This window comes from Rhineura floridana, chromosome 18 (genome assembly GCF_030035675.1).
Source record: "Rhineura floridana isolate rRhiFlo1 chromosome 18, rRhiFlo1.hap2, whole genome shotgun sequence".
NCBI lineage: Eukaryota > Metazoa > Chordata > Lepidosauria > Squamata > Rhineuridae > Rhineura > Rhineura floridana.
The window spans coordinates 11,223,085-11,239,700 of record NC_084497.1 but is presented as its reverse complement, the minus strand read 5'-3'; the positions used below and the strand labels follow the sequence as shown (position 1 = coordinate 11,239,700).

At 50.1% G+C, this 16,616-nt stretch overlaps 1 protein-coding gene across 2 annotated transcripts in view; it reads right to left on the bottom strand.

The window, feature by feature from the left end:
• PIK3R2 (phosphoinositide-3-kinase regulatory subunit 2) overlaps positions 1 to 16,616 on the bottom strand; it is a 28,529-nt gene extending 11,913 nt beyond the window's left edge. The window contains exons 1-7 of one of the 2 annotated variants that reach the window (XM_061601459.1): positions 16,510 to 16,616; positions 11,759 to 12,429; positions 4,225 to 4,317; positions 3,361 to 3,423; positions 2,352 to 2,486; positions 1,461 to 1,665; positions 385 to 470 (exon numbers count right to left, since the gene is read on the bottom strand). In XM_061601459.1, the coding sequence (XP_061457443.1) occupies positions 385 to 470; positions 1,461 to 1,665; positions 2,352 to 2,486; positions 3,361 to 3,423; positions 4,225 to 4,317; positions 11,759 to 12,092 (916 nt within the window). In that variant the 5' untranslated portion in view covers positions 12,093 to 12,429; positions 16,510 to 16,616. Of the gene's footprint in view, positions 1 to 384; positions 471 to 1,460; positions 1,666 to 2,351; positions 2,487 to 3,360; positions 3,424 to 4,224; positions 4,318 to 11,758; positions 12,430 to 14,186; positions 14,541 to 16,509 lie in introns of those variants that run through there. The other variant, XM_061601460.1, reaches the window with a different exon arrangement.

Below are 16,616 nucleotides of genomic sequence, written 5' to 3'. Positions count from 1 at the left end.
ATTCTCCAGCATTTTAGTGCAAATTTCTCCAAATAAACACATTTTTGTAGGCGGTTTTGACTAATGTGCATTTTTGCAAGCAATTTCTTGTCATAACATGCCTTTTTGTATGTTATTTTCACTCATATATTCATTTTAATGCACACTTTCCCCTAATATATGCATTTGTGTAAACATGGCTTGGTAGGTGAACGGCATTGCAAAATCTGAATAAATGCAAATTTAAAAGGGTGGCTGTGTTTCAGTTCTCATAGTATCAGAAAGTGTGGGTTTGGTAGATTTGGCTTGAAATGCGGGCTGGATTCAATTTCTCGCCCATCCCTCCCTCCCTCCCTCTCTCTCTCCCCCCCCCCCCCGCAAGGAGCCCCTCCCCACTCTCCCTACCTGGAGGGCGACAGGCGGTCTCCGAGTCTTTTGTCTGGAGCAGAATCTCCAAGAAGAGAGCAGGGAAATCAGGGGCCCCCTCGGCACTGTGGAGGAAATGATGAAAAGGTCACCCCTCTGCCACACAGCGCTGCCCACTAGGGCACCCCATCAGCAGAGCCCAGGGAAGCTGCTTGCTCTGGCGCCTGATTGCGGTGGGGAGGCTGTCCCTCGACACGGAGGCTGATGCTCTATCCCGGCTTCTCCTTTTGGCTGTTATTTTGCAAAATGGCAGCCAGAGCGTATCGTAGCAGTCGTTAAGTCCTACTCAGAGTAGACCCACTGGAATTAATGGACTTCCAGGTTATGATTAACACTGGATACAAACCCTTGTTAGAACCACTGAAATCAATGAGCGTGGCTAACTTAACTCCATTGATTTCAATGGGTACACTATGAGTAGGATAAAACCCTAGATTTACTGGGCTGGATCCAAGGCGAGTTATGCTGCTCAGAATGTGGGAAGTGCCCTGCAGCAGCAGCTGGATCAGGCCAGGGGGGGCATCTTGTTGACCAGAGGTCAACCAGACATGCCCCAGAGGGCAAAGGCCCCACACAGGACCTGTGGCAAGAGGAATAACGGTCTCCACTGACACGACCACCTCAGGGTCTATCAGTCTCAAAGGGGTCTGCTCAGAGCAGGACTTGGTTGGCAACTATCCCCAGAGACCGGCTCCCCTGGCCGATATGATCAACACCCTCACCCACTTCTCCGCTGGGGCTCCCACCACCACACCCAAAGCCAGGAGGGTTTCAAAAGTTTTCTTGATTTCACCTTTAATTATGGTGGTTCTGTGAGTAAGTTGTTCCATATAGTTATTTTTGCAAATATATATTTCATAATTTCCATATGCATTTCGACTGTGCATTCTTGTTGTTAGTTATGATGTATATTTGATGTATATGAGCCCTCCAGCCCTCCTTTTGGGGGCCGCACAGGCAGAACTGCACATTTGACCCCCAGCAGAACAACGCTTGAGAAGGGAGAAGAGACTCATGCCCCCTCCCCTCCCAATGAACATTTCCGGGTTACCCACCTGGCAGCCGGGCCCCCCCGGAGGATCAGGCCCCCAAAGATCTCACCCAGGGCCTGGGGCCACAGCCCATTGCTCTCGGCTTGTTCGGCCACCTTGCCCAAATGCCGCAGGAGGAACTGCAGGGTGAGGAGGTGCGGGAGAGGCATGGCCGGCGGCTCCAGGGCCGAAAGCAGCTGCTTCCTGCACAGCTCTGGCTGGGGGGCCTCTGCAAAGGGGGTGGGGTGGGGACACACGGCAGGAGGGCAGGGGTTAGCATCCCAAAAGAACAAAGGCGCAGGGGCTCAGTCTCTGGCAGCCAGAGTCCCAGGCGTGCTGGGATGCCTGTAGCTGCCCAGAAGAGCCAGGTCACTCTGTATGTGCTCAGGGGCACTCTTGACTTCATGTATTATCATTGTACCTATCAGTTGCTTTACACAAAGGAAAAAGTCTCAGAGCAACTTGGCAAGATGAACCAGATCAAAGCAATTTAAAGCCAGAAAAACGTAAAACAATGAGCAATACAAGAATACATAAAATGCTCATCCAATAATGCATCAGTAAGGACAAATCCTGCCCACCCCACTAAAAGACAAGCGTCACTGCAGGCATTCAGGTTAAGTCCCCTGAGAGGATGCAGGACGGGTCAAAACGAGGCAGGCAGCCCCCTCTCCAACAGCTCTGCCAAGCCGGTCACTTTAAAAACTTTGCAGCTTCACAGGATTGGTGCCTGACTTTGCCATTTCCCTCTTCCCTCCTTGCTCCTTTTTCCTTTTGTGCTGTTGTCTATAAGAATTTACCACCTTGACTACAGTAATGCAGAAGGAGGGTACATGAATTAAAAATTAAATGGGGGGGATTCTAAGCCTGTCCCATCTCAACCCTCCTTCCCTTCCAGACCAAAGCCCCTCTCACCCTGGAGCACCCGCAGGATCTCGCCCCCAACGCAAGCTGGCACCACTGGGGTCGGCAGGTCTTGCAGGTATCCCTTGAGGGCTTCGCCAAGGGTCAGCACATCAGAGGCATCCAAGTCGCCAGCCACAGCCCAGTCTGGAGGGACAGTAAGGGGGGGATGACAGCAGCTGGTATCCCAAGGCCCACTGGGGGTAGTGCACAGCCGTTGTGGCTAGTAGCCATTGATAGCCTCCTGCTCCTCCCCCATGAATTTGTCCAACCCCCTTTTAAAGCTATCCCCCTGCATCCAGAGGCAGTGAGTTGTGTAGGTTAACTCTGCGCTTTTGCCTATCCTGAATCTTCCAACGTCCAGCGTCTCTGACCTGGCTTCTCAGGAACACAAGATGCTGCCTTAGACTGAGTCAGACCATCCATCTGTCTAGCTCAGTACTGCTGCCACAGGCTGGCAGCAGCAGTTTGGGGTTTCACACTTGGGGCTGTTCGCTACCTGGAGATGCCACTGCTGGGGGTCACAGCTGGGGCCTTCTGCGTGCACAGCACTCATTTCTTGAGTTAAAACATTTCAATGCCATTTCTTCATGGCAAATTCAAGACATTTCTCATTAAAAAAGCAAACACATTAAATTATAACTACTATGTGTTTTTTTTAACACACCGAGTAGAAGCAGCCAACTCTACTAAAAGGGTAGAATTAGCAAACATGAGATTTTTTAAAAAAAACTACCACTGAGCCACAGACTCTCTCTTTCCCAAACGCCAAAGGCGAGAATATGTGGGAAATCCTGGCAAACAGGTGCCACATCCCCCTGGCAACTTCAGCTGTGCCAGGGACATTTTGTGGACTGCAACCTGCCCCCCCTTTGAACAAGGGTCACACTGAAGGGGATTCCTTCCCCCCACCACAATTCCCCACTTTTCCCTGCCCGGGGCAGCCACTGGGATCCTCTGAACGGAGGTGCCGCCTCCGCCTGGCATCTTTTCCATCTGACTGGCCTCCTCAGTTTCTTACCGGCCCCCAGCACTTGCCGCGACTCCAAGCCAGATGCCCTGTAGAGCACTTTGCAGTCCAGCCCTGTGAAGGAAAGGTTGAGTGAGGACAGCGCGAGGGAGGCAGCCAAGGGAGGCAGCCAGGGGAAACGGAGTTCAGCCCCCAAGCCCTGGCCAAAGCTGCCCCCCTCCCTCCAGGCCCCCAATCAGCTCCCCAAAGGGCACAAGGCACTTGCCATGGGGCTGCTGGGATGACCCTTTTACACGCGGTGGGCTAGATTCTAGACACACTCACTCACACCCCCTCTCTATCCAAGAGGCACGATCCGTGTTCAAGGGCCTTTCCAGCCAGCAAGAAAGCCAAAGAGGCTGCAGAGTAGAGGCAGCGAGGAAGTCTGGGAAGAGTTCCCAAGGGCCAGGCAGAGAGGCCTAGAGGGCCACATCTGCACATCCCAGGCCTGGCGTTCCCCATCCACGTGAAAACATTAAACACTCCCCAATACCTTTCCATTAAAATGCCCAAGCTGCTTTCTGGGCTGAGGCCAAACCACTGATTTGCTTGTTGCATGTCTAAGCTGCCTTTTTTCTCCCACGACAGAGCTCAAGGGGGAGCGTGGCCCTCCCGAGCGCATCCCCAACCTCCAGACCTGCACATTGTCAGCAAGGCACTGGGGCCAGCAGCCTCCCGACGCCTGTCCAGTGGTGGGCAGTTTACGCTTCCAACCCATTAGTCCATTCATGTGGACTAGAGCCACAAAGACGCACAGGCAGCGTGCTAAAGAAGGAAGGGGATGGATAGAAGCATTCTAATCAGCCCCCAAGATGCCGGCCAACCCTGAGAGACAAACACAAACAAGCACACACACTCCAGTCATTATTTCCTCACCTTTTTTCTCGATTGCATCCACCAGCCTGCACAGCAAGGGTGGCGTAACCTCAGGGGGAGCAAACTGCTCAGAAAGTTCCGGAAGTGCCAACTCTGGGGGGGGGGGAAGGGGAGATGAGTCAGAACACAGACTAGGGAATTTTGGGGTGGGGGTAGGAGGGAAAAAGGCAGCCCCCTGCCTCTGTTTTGGGGAGAGCAGCCACTGCTTCAAGGGGTCTCAAGGCGGATCGTCTGCCTCTCCAGACCCAGAGGAGTGAGCATGCAGCCCCTTCCACACTCCAAGCAGGCGCTCCTCAGCCACGCTGGGGCGGCCACCAGAGTGCACCAGGGAGCTGCAGCCTCTGGGGGTTGGGACCCCTTGAGGTCCATCTGCCTGCCTGGTGCATACTGCCCCTCCCTCCAAATTCTGATATCCAAGATTGCGACTGAAATGCCAACGCAGCGCCCGAATCCGCTCAGGCAGGCCAGCTCCTCAGCTGTGGGATTATTAATAACAAACATGAGGCAGGATCACTGCGGGCCAGTGGCAGAGTCCGTGCCTGGCATGCAGAAAGACGGGTCCAGTCTCCGTGGCGGCATCTCCACGCTGGGCTGCGAATGGCCCCTGCCTGAAGCCCCGGATAGCCATGGCTGCCAGTCAGTGCAGGGAATACTGCCCTAGATGGACCAACCATTGGACTCATACATTTAATTCATTTAACTGTGTTTATAAAATCTATGTCCAGAAGGAGCCCAGGGCAGCAAACAACAACAGTAAAAGCACTCCAAAACGCCTTAAAAACAAAAAAGCTTAAAATATAGTAAAACAAAACATCTTAAAAACATTTTTTTAAAAACTTTAAAAACATATTAAAAAGCAATTCCATCACAGATGCAGACTAGGACAAGGTCTCCGCTTAAAAGGCTTGTCGAAAGAGGAAAGTCTTCAAAAGGCACCAAAAAGATAACAGAGATGGCGCCTGCCTAATATTTAAGGGGAGGGAATTCCAAAGGGTCAGTGCCGCCACACTAAAGGTCCGCTTCCTATGTTGTGTGGAACTAAGTTGTGCAGGAGGCCCTCACCAGCAGAGCGCCAGTGCCACAACACTATATAAAGCAGCTTTGTATGTACCTATTTAAACCAGCCCTTTATTCAGTCCATGAGGACTAGAAACGTCATTTATTTTTAGGGGGTAGGCCACAGCTCAGTGGCAGAGCCCTGCTCTGCCTGCAGAAAAAGTCCCTCTCAGACTGAAACCCTGAGCAGCCATTGCCAGACAGGGTAAATGATATTGAGCTAACAAGGACATGGAAATGGCCTCCTGAAGGAATTCTACAGTGTTTGCTCCAGGTTCTATTTGGGGGGGGGGGGTTGAGCAAGGTGCCCTCAGTGGGTGCCCTGCTCCTCTCCAAGGCACCCACTTGGGTTTGGTCCCTGAGTTTGATTCTTTTCCTCTTCCCTCCTCTTATCTTTTCCTTTTGTGTCATGCCTTTAAAAAGAGAGAGAGAGAGAGAGCTGCTCAGGAGTAGAGACTGTGTTAATTTTAGTGATCTGCAAGCTGCTCAGGAGGGCCGGGTTTCTGGCTAAAGAGCAGGATATATAAAGAAAACTGTGGCCACTTTTACCTAGGCCAAAGCCTTCAAAAAATTCTACGGAATTTGCCCATCAGCACTGAAAATTGCCCCCCAATAAAAAGGCACCTCAATTTTTGCAAAAGAGGATAGTTTTGAAGAAAACTGGCTCTACCCCATATGCTTCTGGTTCATTATGAACCCCACAGATGGGGCAATATCCTCTCTGCACGAGCTCATGTTGTTTTACTTATTTAGAAAGATTTATATAAACCTCTTAATCAAAGAGCTCTCTAATCGGCATAAATAAAGTAAAAATGGTAGACAGAACTTATATATATGTGCATCATGGAGTGTGTACATTAACCTTTCATGGAAAGGAAATGGTGCACATTTCCAGGCCAATACACTACACATATCCTGGCCATTTTGCACAGTCCCCAACAGGCTTTGGGGAATCTTGACTGAATGCTGTACATTCTCTGGCTATTAGGCACCACCCCCAACTAGCCTTAAGGAATGTGCATATATTAATTGAATTCTGTACATTCCCCGGGCAATATGCACATTCTCCAGTCAGTATGCAAAGTCTCCAAGAACATACATTTTCCTTCTCTATTTTCAGAAGAGTGCAACCTGCACACACACACACAGGCTGCTTTGGCCTACTGCCCAATCTTGCATGGCCCATAGCATACCCTCCCACTGATCAGCAGAACAGATGAAGACTGATATTCTCCTGCAGCTCAGCCACCTTTGGCCATTCTCAGATGTTCCTGGGTCAGCTGAGCAGCACGAGGTGGGGGCAGGGGTTGCAGGGAAGAGGTAGGTTTTAAAACTTCTGTCCTACTCCCACAATTCTGATGGAAAAATTTGGTCATCCTCCCCCCCACAAGCTGCTATTAAGCTAAGGAAAAGCTCAATGGCCAATAGTCAATGGATACATCCACATGACCTGGCAACATGTAGTCCTAAAGCCTTGAAAGGACCACAGCAAGGAAAGCAGAAGCCGACCACCTTTTTCCCCAATCAAGAGTTGGATTCTCTTGGAGCAATCTCTCAGAAGTGTGTGTGTGGGGGGGGGAATGGGAATGGTATGATCAAAGGTGTTTCACCCTCTTTCTTCCCCAGCTCCCTTCCTCAGCTGGGTAAATCTTCCCTCCCCTGCAATTCCCATAATGACTGACCCCATGCTGCTATGAATAATGTGGATATTGCCCAGAGAATATACAAAATGCACTCGAGATATGCACATTTCCCAAGGCCTGTTTGGGATTTTGCATAATGGCCGGAAAATGTCCACAATTCAGGTGATATATGCACATTTCTCAAGGCCTCTTGTTACTGACTAGGAAATATGCACAGTATGCTCTTCATGGAAGGTTAATGGACCCATTTTCCATGAAGTAAATGTGCACAATGGCCAGTTATTATGCACCTTAGCCACTCAACGTACATTCCCCTTAATATACACACAAAATTTATCATTAAAACACAGATTTAAAATGTCAATATAACGTTTAAGATGAATATATGCTGGGTTATATGCAACTGAGTTCTACTCAGAGTAGACCCACTGAAATTAACAGACCCAAGTTCCTCATGCCCATCAATCTCCATGGGTCTACTCAGAAAAGGGCTACCACTGGATGCAGCATTATTACTATTCATTTCGCTTACGAATCACTTCCTGTAAAGCATCCCAAAGCAATATCACAATGCATTAAAAAAAAGTGTAAACGTAACTGTATATAAAACAATTAAAACACTTGCAGATACATAACTAAGTGTAGGTTAACTAAATTATATGAGTCCCGTTTCCCCCCAACTGCAGCAAATATTTGGATCTCCCCCCCCCCCCGTGCCCCACGGGGCTCCCCAGCTGAAACGGATCTGGCCAGGGGCCAGCCTCAGCTCTGGAGGATCTGTGCAGAGAGAGAGAGAGAGAGAGCCAAGTCAGCACATTCCTGCATGTGGAACTCAAAAGAGTGGGATGGGGGAGGTCCTGGCTGCTAATGTTCCCCCCCCCCAAATGGGCTTTGAGCCTTCCCTCATTCAAGGAGAAAAAAATAAGGGAAGGGCTGTTTGCAGGAAACTTGCAGGATTCCCAAATTGGGCATCTGTGAGGACAGGATGCTAGACTGGAACCCTCCCCCCCCCCGCCTTGGGCCTGATCCAGCTGTTGTTGCATGCCCTTTTCAGGTGCTTCAACTCTCCTCTCTGGCTTCCTCTGCCCTTTTTCAAAGCATTGGCCCAACAGGCGGGGGGGGGGGCTGGCTGGCTAATTTTTTTTTGTTTCTGTCCTAATCCATTTCCCCCCCACCCTGTGCCCCCCTCAAAGCCACTTGCAGAAGATCCCACTATTTTGAAAAAACTCCTCTCCAGAATGCATGGATTCCATATCCTGTTCCAACAAGGCCCCCAACCGGCCTCAGTAATCAGTGGGAAACAAACTCTCCCCAGAAAGCAATTTTGGCTTGGATTCACCGTGCCACACAAGCAGTCACTATTGTGTTTTCTCACAAGTGGGCCAGTCCAGAAGATGCAATTGCTGGGAGGGGTGGGCAGTGTACAGAGGGGGGGGCAGCCTGCCTACCCACAGAGACCTACGTTGGCAGCACCTCAGAAGGCACGCGAAGGGGAACAGGGGTGGTGGAAGCCAATTTAGAGTTTACAAGATGGGATGTGTGTACTTGCCCCCCCATCCCTTCTCAGTGAGGTTCCTATCCAGGTTGTGGGGCAGGAGAGATTGATTGATTGATTTTATTATGGTCTATGACCACCAGATATCACAATACAGATATAAAAACATAATAAAAAGAGTTAGCAATGCAATACTTGTATGCTAATAAGCATATGAACTCAGTCTAAAGACATGCTTCAGGTTGCAACGGTCCTTGATTTATCAACGCTTTGCGAAGTTTAATCGCTGCATCAAAGAAGCTCGCTACTTTAGATGTTATTAGGGGTTTTTTATCAGCTAAAAGGTATTGCACATAAAAACCAGCATCCCTACTCAGAAACTTCTGTAGGATAGGGGTAATAAACCCACTACGAAGGTCGTAATAAAAAGCACATTCTAATAAAATGTGACTTACAGTCTCAACAGCACCAATATCGCATGGGCAATAACGTTCAGCAAGAGGGATTTTTTGGAACCTACCCTCTAGAAGTGCAGATGTTAGGACGTTATGTTTGGCCAATGTAAATGATTTCCTGAGTCTGGGTATATGGAGGAAGTCTAGGTAATGCGCCGGGGTAAAGGCCTGAGTGTAGGGGTTAAAATCAAGGTTAAGACCAGCAAGGGACAGGAGGTTTTGGAAATCCATGTCGAAGATTCTCTGCGTAATGGCCGACTTTGCTTTAGAGAAGCCTAGCGCTAAGATATTGGAAGCAGAGAAACCTAGGATGGCGAGTTTAGTGAATAAGGATTTCTTCCATTTTGATTGATAATTGTCCAATAACACAAGGGGAGCCAGACCAACTGGAACAAAAATCGATTTTAGCCAGTACCTAAATTTGAGCACCCATATGCGAGTCTCGATGGTAGGCAGACCGGCTTCAAGGCGTAATTTTGCGTTTGAAACACAAGGGGGGGTGCCCATTATGTTCCTTAGGAACTTAGAATGGATTATTTCAAAAGGAATATGGCCACCGTAGACACTTATGTGGGCACCATATAATAATTGCGAAATGACTTTGGCAGAGAATACCTGCAGCACAGATGGAACAAATTGTCCGCCCTTCATATAATAGAAGGAGAGGAGCGCCTTGGTGCTCCTCATAGCGTTCGCTCTAGCATTTTTTGCCTACAGGTGCCATAGTCCGGAAGAATGAAGGGTTATTCCCAGACACCTATATGATAGAACTTGTTCTATGGTAGTGCCATTTACTCGCCACCAATGTTTCACCCTCTTCCTAGTGAATGCTACAACCTTAGATTTACTGTGGTTAATTACCAGCAAGTCATTATTACAATAGCTGGAAAGGGCTCTTAATAAGCATGAAGACCGGTACTTGTGAGACACAAAAGTACTGCATCGTCTGCATATAGTAGAATACAAAGAGGTCTATTTGACAGAGTAGGGTGGTGTGTAGGGCTTTGCATCAGGCTTTTAATTAGGGAGTTGATATACAGATTGAACAGTGTGGAGGCTAAAATACAGCCCTGCTTAACTCCCTTAAGAGTGGTAATGAGTCTAATGGGGCAGGAGAGAAGGCAAGGCTGGCATTTGTTTCACCTGGTGCCTCTGAACGTTGCTGGACTCCCAGCAGCCAGCGTGGCCCGCTGTAGTTAGGGAGGCGCAGCCAAGAGCCAGAGTCCAGCAACATCCGGAGGGGCACATGGCAAGTGGAGTGGCCACCGGAATCTGCTCCCATTAAATGACTGAAGAGTAAGTTTGCCCCGCAAGAAATAGCATCAAGAAGCATTGCTCTGAAGCAATAGGCAAAAAACACACAAAAAGGCTCACACCCTGTTTGCAAGATGCAAGGACAAGTCTCAACAAGTCCCAACATCTGGGAAGGAGCAGCGCTTCAGGCCCAGGTATCTCCGATTTGCATTTCTGTTGTGGGCTGCTCCGGGCATCTTCATATGGAAAAGCAGCATACAAATTTAAATAAATATTAAAAAAAAAAAAAAGCATTCCACCTCCTGTATGAGAGTGGAAGGCTGGGGGGTGGGAGGGAGAATGCCTCTTCTAAAATTGAGGGGGAGGTTCTGCCAGCAGTTCTTACAAGCACTGGCATTAAAACTAAAATGTGCAGCGCTCATTACTGGTTACAGAGTCCTAATGGAGTCATTCTGTCCGGACATCTTCAAGATCTAGTTTTACCAATAGGTGTAGAAATGATTATTCATCTATTAAGCACTGCTCACATAATTATAGCTAATAATTGGAAACAAATTTGGCCTCTATTGACAAATGGATGACTAAAACCTGGGATTTAGTTTCAATGCTCAAACTGACTAATTGCATTCAGGTCAGGATCTGACAAATTTATAGAAAAATTGTCTTTTTATTTGTTATCTTTTAGTCAAATGAGTTTCAGGTAAATGTTTCTCCACGTGCAATTATGTTATAAGCTGGTTTGTAACAAAAATATTTTTATCTTAATTTATTAACGTACTGATTAGCTGATATAGCAATAAAAAAATACTAGTGTTAAAAAATACAGTGGAATAATAGGAAATGAAAAATAGTTATGTGCAGTTTTAAAACCCTGCTGCTGCTGGATAATTTGAAGCACCTACTTGGTTGACACAAAAAACTTAACACACAGCCAGTGCCTCTATCCAGTGATGCTGCTGCGTTCTGACAATCTTTGGGGACACATTTAGGCAGAAAAGCAGCATCCGAATTGACACTTCCCTCCCTTCACCCTCAGAAGTTGAGGAGGGTCTGCCGGGGGGGGGGGATCTTAAAAAGCTGAAAAGTATTGTGTGTGTGTATCTGTGTCTGAAAATACCTGAAAACTAATGAAAGGTTTGATTTAAATAGGAAACTGCTGCATACCGGACACTCAGAATCATAGAATAGTAGAGTTGGAAGGGGCCTGTAAGGCCATCCAGTCCAACCCCCTGCTCAACGCAGGAATCCAAATCAAAGCATTCCCAACAGATGGCTGTCCAGCTGCCTCTTGAAGGCCTCCAGTGTCGGAGAGCCCACTACCTCTCTAGGTAATTGGATCCATTGTCGTATGGCTCTAAACAGTTAGGAAGTTTTTCCTGATGTTCAGCCGAAATCTGGCTTCCTGCAACTTGAGCCCATTATTCCGTGTCCTGCACTGTGAGAAACTTGGTCCATCTCACTGCTTGCTGCCTACACTGGCTGGCAGCAGCAGCTCTCCAGGGTTTCAGGCAGGGAGTCTGGAGATGCCACCACTGGGGACTGAGCCCAGGGCACACCCAACAGGGGCCCTCCTTCCCCATCCATGTCAAAGCCCCTTGCCGCTCAATGCTGCCGAGCCGAGCTACACTTACCTGGCTCCTCCTGCACGTGGGACGCCCCCGGCCCCGGGGCAGCAGGCAGGGGCCTGAGCCCCCTGGGCCGGTGGGCCAGTAGGGAGATCTTCACCGGCCCAACGTACTCCACGTAGGTCCCTGGGAAGTCCCCCTTCTGCTTTGTGCGCTCGTTGATGCCCAGGATCCAGCCAAGCTGGTTGGGCCCCTGCTCGTCCCCGTCCTTGAAGCCCAGAGACTGCAGGGCCCCCTTGCTCACCACCAGGGTGTCCCCAGGGAGCAGGTCAATGTCTTCCTCGCGCTCCCTGCGGTAGGGGTAGAGGGCACGGTATTGGAACCCCTCGGCACTTCCCATGGTCCCCGGGAGAAGGAGCGAGCGGGCGGAGGAGCGAGGGCAGTTCCCCTGCAGCCCTCAGGGGCTGCGCATGAAGCGGAAGTGGCGGCAGTGGTGGTGTGTGTGTGTGGAGGCAATGGCCGATGGGGGCCCACTGTACGTGCGTGAACCACCAGACCCCTAAGTACAGCCCCACTCCCGTAACTTGAAGCCACGATTCAGCCAGATGATGGAGCAGAGGGAGAACGTGGCAAACATAATCAGCGCACGAAGGCAGGCGAAGGAGGAGAGGCCGGCGGTGATGGTGGCTCCAGGCTTCAAAGGCACTGGCTGATGTTCCAATGGGCAAGATGGGACCCTGGAAAAGGAGAAAGAGAGAGACCTCGTCACACTCAGGCCTGCCACCCTAAACTCTGGTCCTCCACTGCAGCGGCCCCAATCCATGGGGAGTGGCCCTCGGCTGTGCATAAGGCAAGTTTCAGCTGTCCTGCCTCTCTCCCCCCACTCAAATTCTGCTTGCTTTTATGAAAAGCAGAAAAAATTACCATTTTTTTCAGTTAAGAAATGGTTAGAGAGCCCCCCCCCCACGACATGGGAACTTGTGGACATCCAATGAAGCTGGATGTTGGAGGATTCAAGAAAGGCACAAGCAGCCCTTCTCCACACAGCACAGAGTTAAAAACGATGGAGGAGGCAGTGATGTCCACCAACTTGGCTGATTTTGAAAGAGGATGAGACAAATCCATGGAGGATAAGGCCACACTAGCTGTGTTCTCTCCCCACTGGAAGAGGTGGTTTGTTTCCAAACACCAGTTACTGGAAAGTGCAGGAGGGGAGAGAGTGGCTGTTGCGCTCTGGCTTGTGGGCCTCCCGTGGGGACATCTGGGTTGGCCCCTGTGGGAACAGGATGCTGGACTAGATGGGCCTGATCCAGCACTGCAGGACTCTTCTTGGGTTCATAAAGCCTTGGAGACGGGACACAAGCAATTCAAGCTATGTGGGGAAATAGATGTCTGGACTGCCTCCCCCCCAGTTTGAACCTGCCCTTTTGCACCCCACAAATTCTCCACCCAAGCAATGTGCGTACATGTGAGTTGTTCCCACCCCAGCCTTCCACAACTCCTCCCACCCAAAACCACCCACTGCAATTGAGGCTCCCACTCTCTGCCACATTGTGCAAAGCGCCAGCAGCCATGGGTGGGGAACCACAAGAATTAGATGGTGAAAATATACTCAGAACTGGAGTGGTCAGGGGTGTCTTGTAGTATTTATTTAATCAATCAGTTTAGACATCCCTTAATATACACAAACACACGAGTTGAATCCTTTTTTAAAAGTTGGTGGCATCACTACATTCATAATATTTGCAGATTATTATTACTACTACTAGTATTTTAATTTATGAACCATCCTTTACCCCCAAATCCCAGGATGCGTCACAACAATTTAAATACAACATTAAAGATAGTTTAAAACCATTTACAATCACATGAATCGGCTGAGTCCAAAAACTACACATCTCAGGGGAGGAAGGGTAAAGTAGTGGAGCCCCTGCACTTTGTGCTCGGGAGGTTCCACGTTGAACCTCCCCCCCCCCCCGGCACCTCCAGGTAGGGCTGGAAAAATCCCCTCCCAGAAACCCTGGACAGCAGCTGCCAGTCAGTGTGGACAGTATTGAGCTCAATGGACCAGGGTCTGACTCAGAATTAACGCAGCTTCCTATGACCCTGTTTAAACCAGCTTTGTGTGCAAAAGTCCCAGGTTGAATCTCCAGGGAGGGCTGGAAAAGAAAGATCCTTCCCTCCCTCATGAGTCTGAAACCTTGGAAAGCAGCTGCCAGTCACTGTAGGCAACACCGAGCCAGATGGACCAATGGTCTGACTTCACATACATTATCCTGTTTAAACCAAACCTTTCATGAGGACTGGAATCTTGCTTCTAAGGAAAGAACTGCAGTGCAATGCACTGGCAACAAGTCCAGCCAGCACTTTACATTTCAGCGCCAGGCTTTCTAAAATCACACACACACACCCCAACTAGCTAAATCCTTCCTTGCAAAGGCAGGCAAAAAAGAGGGTACTAAGATTTATTTAATGTTCAAGCCCCAGAGCTGACCTTGGGGAGCGGCAGAGAGGTGTGCAATCTCCAGCTCCCGGTTTAAGCTGCTGAGCAAGGCTCCTCCTTGCCCTAGTGGGAGACGGGCGCCAAGATAGGAAGAAAAACGGATTTGGGGGCCGAAAAGGGAGGCTTCTCCCTCCAGCCGGAGGATCCTGGCTCTCACGGATGGGAGGAAATCTGGGCAGCTGCTCTTGGGAGTCCAGAGCTGGCAGCGCTTTCCGGAGCAACGCTCCTTTACGACAGATCCTGACGACGATGCGACGCCTGGCCCTGCACGGATGGGGAGGATTTGCAGCAAAGGGAGTGCCAGGCGCTGCGAGGGAGGCACAAAAGGCACACAGAGCCCCTTGGCAGTCTGCGCTGGAGACAGAGTTACGAAAGGGAGGAGGGGTAGGCAGGGTGAGAGCGGAGAAGGCAGGGGAGGGCTGGGGAAAAGAATTTAGGAGCTGCCTTGAGCTGAGAGGGAGGGGAAGAGAAAACACTTCTGGGGGGGTGAGCTGATGAAGAACAGATAGAGGAGGAGCAAGGAATCAGGAACAAAGGGGCAGAAAATAAAAATAAATAAATAAAAACTGAGGACTAGGACCTTGATGGGGATTGTTGAGCCCAACAGAAGCAGGAATGGGGGCGTAGGGGTTAGGGTTAGATCTCTGCAGCGGTGGATCAGGCCAAAGGGGGCCTATTTGGGCCAGCATCCTGTTTTTCATATTGGCCAGTCAGATACGCCCCAAAGGGGATAAAAGGCCCCCAAGACTCAGAGGCCCCGAGGCAGAGTGTAGCCACCGTGGCTAGTAGCCACTGAGAGCCTTCTCCTCCTCTACAAATTTGCCTAATCCTCTTTTAAAGCCACCCAAATTGGAGACCATTGCTACATTTTGTTGGACTACTACGTCCGCAGTTTGTGACCGTTAGCCCTGCTGGCTGCCGGGAGCCGAGGGTCCTAACAGCATCTGGAGGGCACCAGAGCATGGGCAAAGGTTTATAACCATCATGCAGGAAAGTAGCTATTATTGGAGTTCTTGGGAAAGAGTTTCATGGCCTCTTCCATGGGGCAAGGCGTTCACCAGGCTTGCTGATGTTTGGATTCGGAAATATTATTTTCTCAGCTGCACAATATCTAAAATATTGTTGTCCCTCCACCCTTGAATGTGAGAAGACACTAATAACTCAAAAGAGGGCCCTGAGGTTGCAAGCCTCCAGGCAATAAGATTCTCCCTCCCCGTATCTCAAGCGCACATCCCCCCCCAAAAAAAATCAGAGGAGGAAATGGAGAAAAGTCTCCTGTCACCAGGCACAAATCTGGGGTCTCCACCCTGCAAAAACGGAAAAGTCTCTCTCTGCTTTTGGAAATAACTTCCCCATTTACATAAGAGAAAAAACTCAGAACCAGCAGCAGAAGAGGGAAGGATTTCAAAGGTGGGCTTTGAGGGCCGTGGGTCAGTCCTGTGGGTCACAGGCCAGAGAAAGAAATGGGGCTGGGGTAGAGCAAAGGGCAGGGCACATAATGCGCCCCCCCAACTCAGAATAGTAATGTAACAACTCCAGATGGAGGGCAATGGGGTGCACTTCAGTCCCCCCACTTGCAAATTGGGCTGCAGTGGGCACATTCCTTTGGCCACCATCCATAATCGTTGCTTTGAAATGACAAAAAAAAACCCGATCAGTTTTGGCTGGTTGTGTCATAAGCTGCAGAAAGCTCCCAAGTTGCAGGAGGGGGGAGTCACTCACACAAAGAGACCCCCCCCCGTGCTCCACATGGGACGGGACTTGTCCAAAATGATATATGCAAAAATATCCCCCCCCCAAAAAACACCACCCACCCCCATCAGTCTCCTGTCTGCTCACAAGTCACGACCCCCCCCAAAAGTGGCCCTTCAAAGCAGCGGGAAAGAGTCGTGGGCTTGCAGCAAATGAGAAATGCAGCGACATTTTCTCTCCCCCCCCCGATTTAGGTGCTGCTGTTTCTATATCCCCAGAGAAGGGAATGCCCCCTCCCCCTCCAAAAAGCAAGCCCTTCATTTCGTCCAAAAAAACCCTTCAAAAATAAAAACCAGAAAGTTGTGCAAAATGCAAGCCCCTCCCCCTCCCTTTCCACCCACCCGGCGATCGCAATGCAATGCATAAAAAAGACGCCCCCTCCCTCTCTGGCAACGCTCGTGCATGCCACAAATCCCGCCCCCCCCCAAAAGAAAGGCTTTGCAAGGCAATTACGAGTCGGGAGGGGGTGCAATGCGGTTTTGTGGCGGGGAGGGGGTGCAATGCACCACTACCCCCCTGCCCCCCAACAACAAGCGGGGGGGGGCAGCAGGCCCAGACCCACCTCTGGCCCGCGGAGCGCTCCGGTCTCTGGGGCCCCGGCGGCAGCTAGCTTCTTCGCGGCGCTGGGAAGGCGGCTGCGAGCCCTGGGAGCGGCGGAAAGGCCCGAGC